General features: G+C 38.3%; 1 protein-coding gene across 1 annotated transcript in view; it reads left to right on the top strand.

The window, feature by feature from the left end:
- The window catches only part of POMP (proteasome maturation protein), an 11,372-nt gene extending 3,147 nt beyond the window's left edge, over positions 1-8,225 (top strand). Inside the window, exons 2-6 of the mRNA XM_010851234.1 lie at positions 294-391; positions 2,073-2,133; positions 2,844-2,945; positions 4,437-4,530; positions 7,376-8,225. Of these exons, the coding sequence (XP_010849536.1) occupies positions 294-391; positions 2,073-2,133; positions 2,844-2,945; positions 4,437-4,530; positions 7,376-7,443 (423 nt within the window). The 3' untranslated portion in view covers positions 7,444-8,225. The remainder of the gene's footprint in view (positions 1-293; positions 392-2,072; positions 2,134-2,843; positions 2,946-4,436; positions 4,531-7,375) is intronic.
- The last annotated feature ends 1,758 nt before the right edge of the window (positions 8,226-9,983 follow it).

Below are 9,983 nucleotides of genomic sequence, written 5' to 3' on the forward strand. Positions count from 1 at the left end.
TTCATTTATATTTTTATACCTTTACCCATGTTCTTGTTTTCCTGGAATGCCTTTCAGTCTGAGTGCACTCAGCTCAGGAATCCTTCCTGCCCCAAATCCCAGATTATTCACTGAACCTTGTGCATCCCTCTATGTGATGCTGAGGCTCATAGTAATGGCCTAGACTGTAGTCTCTTGGAGGGCAGAGACCTTATCTTTTCTCTGATGCTTAAACAGTATTTTTACATAGAGGTTCAGTGTGAGTTGTTAACATTTTTTTTTATACATAATAGTGTTTTTTATTTGTGTTGTAGAATGCCAGAGGACTTGGATCTCAGCTAAAGGACAGTATTCCAGTTACTGAGCTGTCAGCAAGTGGACCTTTTGAAAGTCATGATCTTCTTCGAAAAGGGTATGTAGGGGAGTTGTGACTTTGTTATAATATGTGAATTATTTTTCACAATATTCTTTAAATCTTTTGACAAGCCATAAATATGTATTTAATTTAAAAGATAGCAAGTAGTATACTTTAGACTAGAGGGAGGGAGGAGAGGAAGCATGAATGTTTCTATAGAGGAAGAAGCATTTTGCCAGAGTACCAGGTTCCCAAGAAAGTGTGTCCTCCTAGGAGAGACTAGCTGGCAGCACGATTTGGTGGGATTCCTCTTTTTGCTCCTGATAACTTGGAGAGCCCTTTGTTCTTCATCTTACTAACTAAGGCAAATTGGGAGTAGTTCACTTTTCTTTGGGAGGTACTAGAACATAGCAGTAAAGAGCATGGGCTCTGGGTTTTGGTCATGACTCTGCTATTTACTAGATGTGTGTCCATGGGCAGATTACTTAACTGTTCTGTCTCATTGCCCTCACCTATGAAATAAGGCTAGTAATAGCATCTGTCTTTATTTTGAAGAATAAATGAGCTAATCCCTGGAAAATACTTAGACCAATATGTGACATTAAAGCAGTAAGTAAGTATTAGCTGCTCTTGTTTTTCATTTCTAGTTATAGCACAGTTGTACCCCTTCCCTTTATGTTTTTATATGTTTAGGCCTCATTTTCTGGTACTGGTCTTTTTTCTTGGCAGATGGTTTTTTCTGTTTAGTCAAATATCCTCCCTACTGGGTACATACTGTATTTTGAATTTTATATTTACTTAGAAGGTATTTAGTCATAGAATGTCATTCTAATATTGGTCCCTGGAAGCAGACATAATGCCTCATTGTCTTTCCATTTTGTAGTGAAAGATGCAGTATATTGCTTTTGGAATTGGAGATATAATTTGGTTTATAGTATAATCAAATTCATAAGCTAGCCACTAACCGAGTCCTGGTAATTTGGTTTTGGGTTTTGGTCCGTTCCCCCCACTCCCACTGCACATACACGAAATGCTCCTTTTTCTTCTCAGATTGTAAGATTACCATGAGCAGGACCATTTTCAAATTCCCAAATTTGTACAAAGACAATATTTGATAAATACTGATGTTGCAGGATTTCTAAGGTTTCTTTCAGCTCTTAAATCCTGGTTGGAGAATAAGATGGTGATGTTTATATAGAGTGATAGGGACCCGTGGCCCGGTTCTAGCTATGTATCACCTAATATAGTACTTCGCATATAGTAGGTAGTTGGTAAATCTCAAACAAGTTTTTCAGTGTGTGTTTATCAAAAATATATTAACTATTGAATATGCATTAGATATGAACAGGAGAAATGTAGGTACTTTATGTAATAAAAGAATCACATCATCAGAGTAATAGTAGTACACAATGAAGTTTCTTCCAGATACAGAGCATCACTTAGCACCACTTTTTGGAGGGTTCTTCCCAGTTTATTGAGTTCTTGACCTCCAGGATCTATAATAGATATATTTACAACAATATATAGAATACTTGATCTTTTTTTTCCCTCTTAGTGTAGTTCTGTGAATTATATATGTATTAATTCCCACAGTCACCACCACAGTCAGCATACAGAATAGTTTGTTCATCGGCCTCAAGCTCCCTGTGCCATTTCATTGTATGCCAGCACTGATAGATAAGTGTGAGCCCTAGGTATTGAATGATCTATAACCTCCCTTTTAAATGTTTATTTTCAGTTTCTCTTGTGTGAAAAATGAACTTCTGCCCAGTCATCCTCTTGAATTATCAGAAAAAAATGTAAGTATGTTACCTGTGTTTTTATTTTTACCCTCTGGTAGAAAAATGATGTTAGTAATAACATGATTAAGACAATTCTGGTGTTGAGCATTTGACTATAAAGAACATGAAGCCTTGTTTTCAATATCCTATGGAATAGGCTTTGGTTCACTAAAGCTCCCTTTCTACACCTTTTTCTTTGTCTTTTTTATGGACATTTCTAGAGGTTGGTCCACCTCTCCATTCCTCTCATAATATTTCCTCACTTGGTAATCTTTTTTATTTCTTTTATATTTTTTCCCCTGCCATTTTTGCTATTGGTATCCAAGCCCGACCCTCCAGCCTTGGATCTTTTTTTCAGGCCTTCATTTCCAAGTTACTGCTAGGCACAGGACGTACACAGATGGGTATGACATCATCCCCATCCTTTAGGGGCTGAAAATTTAGTGGGAAGATAAGCAGTGGATTGGGACTACCTGAAGCATTGTAGAGGACCACAGATGAAGCAGCCAAGCTATGGGAGGCTTTCTAGAAGAGGGGACATTTGAAAAGTTTTAGACTTATATTAGTCAGTTAAATAGGTGGAGAAAGGTCACTCCCAAAGGTAGGACATGTATAGATGTCCTGAAGACCACCTAAAGGGTTCTGTGTATGTGTGTGTCACATGGATGTCAGTGCTGATTGTTTTGAAAGCAGAATGTCACATTTAAAATTACGTGTTGTCTCTGTAGTTCCAGCTCAACCAAGACAAGATGAACTTCTCCACACTGAGAAACATCCAGGGTCTTTTTGCACCACTAAAACTGCAGATGGAATTCAAGGCAGTGCAGCAGGTGGGTTTCCAGCTGTCAGTTTGCATGCATCCCATCTGTGTGCTGAATTGATTGGGAGGAGTCTTCGTTTTGGTAAAAACTGTACAAACCTCACCTTCTCTTCTTCCCTGCAGCCTCTCCTACTTTCCCCCTGTTAGGATTTTATCTCCATTCCTACTTCATAGAGAAAAGCAGCTTTGAAATGGGAAACCCCTTCGATTAGAGGCTCAGTGTCTGGATAGTTACAGGCGTCCACTTTTATATTTCTCTCCTTCTGAGGAGTTACTTTGAATTTGTGCTGCCTCTAGGAATATCCAAGTGGAGGTGTCTAGTGGGCAGGTTGTATATCGCTGAATACACATGTTGCTCAGGAAGAAAATGTCCTTCCAGGTGTTTAAGAACTGTCCCCCATCTGTGCTCTAGATTCTGTCATATCACACTGCATTGATTCCAGTGACTGCTGGATAGCTAACAAAGAACAGAAAAATGGAAAATTTGGTTTGGCTGCATTAAGGTTTGTTGAGTATGTGCCAGTGACTGCCGTGCTTTATAGCACACTGTGCTGCAGGTGTGAGGGAAAGGTGCTGCTGTCCCGTGCCACAGGTGTTGAACCAGGGTGAGACAGATCAGGTAACTAGGCAAGGCCGTAGGGTTGGTCAGTACTGAAAGCAGAGTTTGAACTTCTGACTCTATAGCCAGTGCTTTCTGCACTGTACTTAGGTACTGGTCTGCAGTATAAGTGAAGGTCATCCAGTCATGTCTGACTCTTTGTGACCCCCATGGACTATACAGACCATGGAATTCTCCAGGCCAGAATATTGGAGTGGGTAGCCTTTCCCTTCTCCAGGGGATCTTCCCAACCCAGGGATCGAACCCAGGTCTCCTGCATTGCAGGCGGATTCTTTACCAGCTGAGCCACAAGGGAACCCCAGTCTGCAATACATGTATTTAGTAATTGGAAAATGTAGATAGCACTAGTTCAGAATGGCATTGTAGTTTTTAAAAGCCCACAGATAACTTTGATCTTCATCTCTAGTTATCACTACTGTTTTAAAGGGTCATGACTTGTATTTGTGCTATGAGCATTACAGAACAACATACAAAATGAATAATCAGTTTATTAAGTGAAGTAATGCTCTCAGTGCATTTCTTCAGAATTTCTTCAGGAATTTGATTGTCCCGTGTGTTTTAGAAACAAAGCATGATGTTAGATTCGAGAATTTTGTGTTTCATCACATTGTATGCTTCGGTTTTCCTGGACAGATGCAAAGGTCCCAAATAATGTGCAGACCTGATGGGATTATTAAGTATTAGTAAAAGCTTTCAATTTCAGTGTCTATATTTTGAATAAGGTTATGAAGAATTAAAAATTTTCCTGTCCTCCCCCCCCAGTTAAATTGGTATTTTATTTAGTTTGTGAATTTTACAAATAATGAAGACACTGAAATGTGATCATGTATGTTTTTTCCTCTCTACTATTTCTAAGTTTGCTCTTTTATTCTTTTCCTAAAGGTTCAGCGTCTTCCATTTCTTCCAAGCTCAAACCTTTCACTGGATATTTTGAGGGGTAACGATGAGACTATTGGATTTGAAGATATTCTTAATGGTAAGTGTCATTCCATACCTTTTTCTGGAGCCCCAGTAATTACAAGGCAACAGCAGCAAACGAAACCTACTATGTCTTTGTCATCATATAGCTTATAGTTGATAAAATTCACTTGTGTTTATTCACTGAAATAAGATAAAATTTAATGGTAATAACTGTTCTTTAACTGCTTTTAAAAGTGAAAGATGTCTATGGAGTTCTGAGATTATAGTCATTTCAGTCAACCATTGACAGTCATTGATTTTATGTCCTGAGGATAAAGTCTGATGTGTGAATCCAGTATGATATTCTTAGGGCAGCTTAAACAAGGATTGTTGTTGCAGTATTCAGAACATTTGTGGGATATAACTAGCTTTAAAAACATCTAGAAAAAAATGAAAGGTTTCTTCAGAAATACCCTCCTTGTCCTCCTAGATGTGTTTCTGTAGATGGTGAATACTAAAGAAAAAAATTTTTATAAGTTTCTCTGGATGATTGTATTATGTTTGAGGTCAATGACTTTTAATTAAGAACATGTAGCATCCTGTTATTTTCTGGTTCTGAGGAAAGAGAGCAAATACAGTTCTGTCCAGTATCGTCTGTGCTCATTGTGCCCCAGCAGTTCAGGAGAAACAGAAAAACGAAGCAGGATTAAATTATACTAGTTTTGCTCAGCTGCCGATGTTTGGTAAGGAAGTGCTGTGGACACAGCAGAAGTCTCATGAGCCTCTTCTGTGAGGGCACTTTTTGAGTGCAGGAAACCTCGGATTCCTAAGCTTTTACATTTAGTCCTAATTTAAAACAAGTAAGGTGAACAGCTAGGCCTTGCCTTAGCTGTTCCTTCTGCTTAGAATACTTTCCCCTCACTTCTCAAGTCCCAGTTTAAATGCCACCCCTTCAGAGAGGCCTTCCTTGACTGCGCAGTCTAACGTGCTCCCAGTTACCCTGTCACCTCACTTTAATTCTTTGCATATCACTCTTCTGGTATTTTCTTGTTTCTTATTTGTTTTCCCAACTTAAATACAGGCTCCAGGAGAGCTGGGGACTTTGTCTTGTTCACTCCAGGGCCTCCTAAGGTGCCTGGTTCATGCTGAGTGAGAAAAGCTCTGGCTCACCACTTTCTCCTCATCACCTTTGATACAGTAGGAATTTTAAAGTCTACAGTGAGGGAGTACTGTGTTAATCTAAGTGCAATATGAAGACTATTAAACTGGGATGAAAATCCGTACATTTTTTTAAAGTGTTGGAGGTGATGAAGGTTTTGCTTGCTTGCTCATCAGAGAAGTACTTGGCCAACAAAAATCTGCACGCTATGTTATAAGGAAGGGAAGAGATGTGAGACTTTTTCCTAATGCTGAATGTGGCCTTCTGTTTACTCCCTTCCTGTCACTTGAAGATGAGGAAACTGAAACTGACCAAGGTGACTATTCCTGCCTGGGAGGACCCTCCACGGGCTGGGGCCTTGCTCACCAGCACAGGGTGTGCTGTCTTCTAGGGCAAGTGTTTTATCAAATCAAAGGCTTAGACAAGCAGAGTTTCAAGGAAAGATGGCATTATATAAATGAGGATATTCTTTAAGAATTGAGAACATTACAGCCGAGACTCACGTCCTCCATGATTAATTACCCCCAACCCATCTCCCTCCTTCCTTCCCTGTTTGGTTGCTGCTTTTAGTTAGTGGATGTCCTTCCAGACTTTCCATATGAAATCAGAAGACATTTGTCATTGCTTAGTATTTATCTTTTAACACAGTTGGTTTCGTACTGTGTGTATCTTACAGGAGATATGCTGCATCAGTGCCTGTGTTGAGGGGTGCGTGCTTCTCTCTCTCTCTCATTAACATGAAGCACTGCTGCAGCAGACACCTTTGTTCTTTGTACTCCTTTGTAAACATACTTTTGGGTTTTGGATGCCCTTTGTATACATAGTCCTCTACTCTGTTAATAATTGTAGCAAACTCTTGTATATCTAACCATTTATTAATAATTATAACAGTATCAGCTGTTGCTGAGGCTACTATGTTGTGTGACAAGTGGCCAGAGTCAGGATTCCTGAACTGATAATGACACAGTCATCTCCAGTCTCAGGAGGTCCAGTGAGGAAATATCCAAATCGATTTGTTACTCTTGATAATCATTATTTGAATGATTATTTATTTTAACAAACTGTTTTATAGTTTAATTCATTGGGTATCTATTCTGTTTCTTGTTCTGTGTGGAGGAGTAGAGGGCAAAAAAAAGAAAACGCTTTATTTGTTTGTAGGAAGCTTACTGTTGATATTCATTTTATCTTAGGTGCATTATCACAGTTAAAGTAAGACTTTTTGTCTGACTCATCAATACAGACAAGAGAGAAGATTCCTAAGGTTTTTTTACTCTAGGATTCTGGTTTGTGTATATATGTGTTTGCAACAGAGCACAGAATGATAGAGATGAAATTGTAAATTACATTAAGGATTGCTTAATCTCTTAGCGATTGTTTCTAGACTCAACTTGGAAGCCACTGGAAAATTTAAGAACTTTGAAACATGAGAACTTTTTCAATCTATATTTTCTTTTAAAATCAACTGAATTGAGGTATAGTCGACATACAATGGAATGCATCCATTTTACAGTGTCCAGTCTGTTAATTTTAGTAAATGTGTGCAGCTGTGGAACTGTCTCCTCAATCAAGATGTAAAATGTTTTCATCATCCCCCAAGTTTCCTTGGTCCTTTTGCTCCTCCACCCTTGGCCCCAGGCAGCCAGCGGTATATTTTCTATCACTTTATATTTGTTTTGCCTAATTTAAATTTTCATCTGAGTAGAATCAGAGAATTTATCTTTTTTTGAGACCCTTTAACATGTTTATTTTTGTTTCTTTTCAGACCCATCACAAAGTGAACTAATGGGAGAACCGCATTTGATGGTTGAATATAAACTTGGCTTACTGTAATGCCATGTGCTGTTCATGGAAGTAGAGGGCCTGCGTCTTGTTTATAGTTGTCTTTTTCCTATAATTTGATGTGCACATTAAAAGTACTAACACATGAGAATTGTTGCCTAAATATCTGTGATCATTTGAAATTATTTGGGTCATTGCTTTATGTGATAATTGAAAGCACTCAAGGGAGTTGGTTTTAAAACTTCTTATTTATATGAAAGCAACAGCTTTCTAGGTCTTTAAAAAAAATGTTACTAATATAAAACTGTGCACAGGTTCCAAATCAGCCTATTTTCTAGTTATTCCATAAATTTAATTTGAGTAGTTCTGAGCCTGCAACCTTTATGGTAGCATCTTTCAGAATAAACATCTATAATTGATTTTAGTGGCAATATTTCAAAGTAAGGACAGAACAAGACTATTAGATTTTACCTTGTTTCAGTATAGTCCATTAATACTCAAAAGAATAATACTTGCTTTGTTGATGCTACGTTAGAATTATAGATATATTCTTTGATTCTTTCAGGTTTTTGATTTTGGTCTTATCTTTAAACTGAAAACTTAAACAACCAGGAGATGTCAGTTTTAAACTATAGTACTGCATAGATTTATGTATCACAAGATGCTTAAATTTAAAAACATAACATTCATGTACATACACATGCTATCTGTCCATGAACAAATTCCATGATAGTTTGTTTAAACATAAATCTTCCCTATGGTGGTTTGTTCTTAATAAGGTATTTTTTATGAACCTAGTTTACAGAAATTAAAGATTATCTGTTTCTGAGGAACATTTTTATTGTGTGAGTCACTGATTTATGACTGAAGGCAATGTTTCCCTCCACTCTGGGAGGTGGGGGCGGGTCATTGAACAACATCTATGAAAGGTTTGGGTTATTACCACTTTGGGAAAGGGTTTCCAGCTGGCATCTGGTGCTTGGAGGCCAGGGATACTACTGAATATTGTAGAGTAAAAACTGCTCCTGACTGTCGAGATCAAGTGTAAAACTGTTTGCCAGCACAGTCTTTGCCACCCCACTTTACACTTAAATTATGAGAAAATATAGAAATAATGAAGGTTCACTTGTTTCTAAATGTGTTGTCTTTCAGCTAATTGTTAACAAAAGTTGGAGATTTCTGTGCCTTAGTTGAAGAATCTTAGATACCTTTCCTGACCAGTAGAGGGTACTATGAAATTAATGAACACAGTCTAAGTGGTAAAGCTGATGCTTTAAACACAGAAATGGACATGATTAGTGCCTATTTTCTGAAGGTCTTTTGCTTCCTCCCCTCTGCCCCCCACCGCTTCCTCTTTAACCTTCTTTGTGTTTATGCCAATGATCCTCATCCCTGGGTGTGTGTAAAATCACCCGGAAATTTTAGGGGAAAATGTTCGTATCAGTCTGAATCTCAGTCCCAGTAGGACAAGTCTGGAGTGGATCCCAGGAAGTCTGCTTACTTTTGAAAAGCTCTCTGATTTATATGCTTGCTTTCCTTTCTTTGCTTGTTTTTGCCTTTATATTAATGACATTTGTCAGCACTAGTTAATTCTTTGGGTGTACCCCAGTGCTGAAATAATTGCTACTATTTCTTAGTCTCTGCAGTCCATAGTATTTACCTGGAGTTGGGATAATTTGGGTTCCTTCATAAAGTAAACTGCAGGTTCCTCCGAGTTAACTTTGCTTAGGTGTCAGGCTCTTCAGTTAGGCATTTTCTTTTTTCAGATGCTGTGATTTTTCTTAAGGAATCAGTTTAGTATTTGAGGAGTCTAATAATAGAGTTACTTCACAGGCTGCTGCCTGATTAAAATTAATTTTATTAACACTAAAATTCACAATAAAAGACTAGAATGTAGTTCTGTGTTATGTTTTTTTAAATATCTGTGAATAAAGGAACTTGTGGGTTTTACTGTCTCAAAGTATTGGGTGGGTTGGCAAACAGTTGAGCACTGGCACATTGCAGGGTGGCTCTTCCAGTGAACACGCCTCTTCACACCTATCCTTGTACAAAATACGCATGACAGGCTGATCACTGTAATCAGTGTTTCTTTCTACACTGGGTGTAATTCGTCTTTCACAAGTAGACGTAAATATAACCAGTGCTTTCATGCATTTTGTTACTCCTTGGAATATAGACATTGCAAGAATAGAAGATGGCCTGAACAAGTAGATTACTTTCAAAACAGAAAATATAGTGTATAATTTAACACTGGAATCTGCAGTTGGGTGAATCTAAGTTTAACAAAGCTTTGGGCATCAGAGGACAGACACTGAAGCCATACTCACAGAAAACTAGTCAATCTAATCACACTAGGACCACAGCCTTGTCTAACTCATTGAAACTAAGCCATGCCTGCGGGGCAACCCAAGATGGGCGGGTCATGGTGGAGAGATCTGACAGAATATGATCCACTGGAGAAGGGAATGGCAAACCACTTCAGTATTCTTGCCTTGAGAACCCCATGAACAGTATAAAAAGGCAAAATGATAGGATACTGAAAGAGGAACTCCCCAGGTCAGTAGGTGCCCGATATGCTACTGAAGATCAGT

The sequence above is a fragment of the Bison bison genome, unplaced genomic scaffold, assembly GCF_000754665.1.
Source record: "Bison bison bison isolate TAMUID 2011002044 unplaced genomic scaffold, Bison_UMD1.0 scf7180017864299, whole genome shotgun sequence".
Classification (NCBI taxonomy): domain Eukaryota; kingdom Metazoa; phylum Chordata; class Mammalia; order Artiodactyla; family Bovidae; genus Bison; species Bison bison.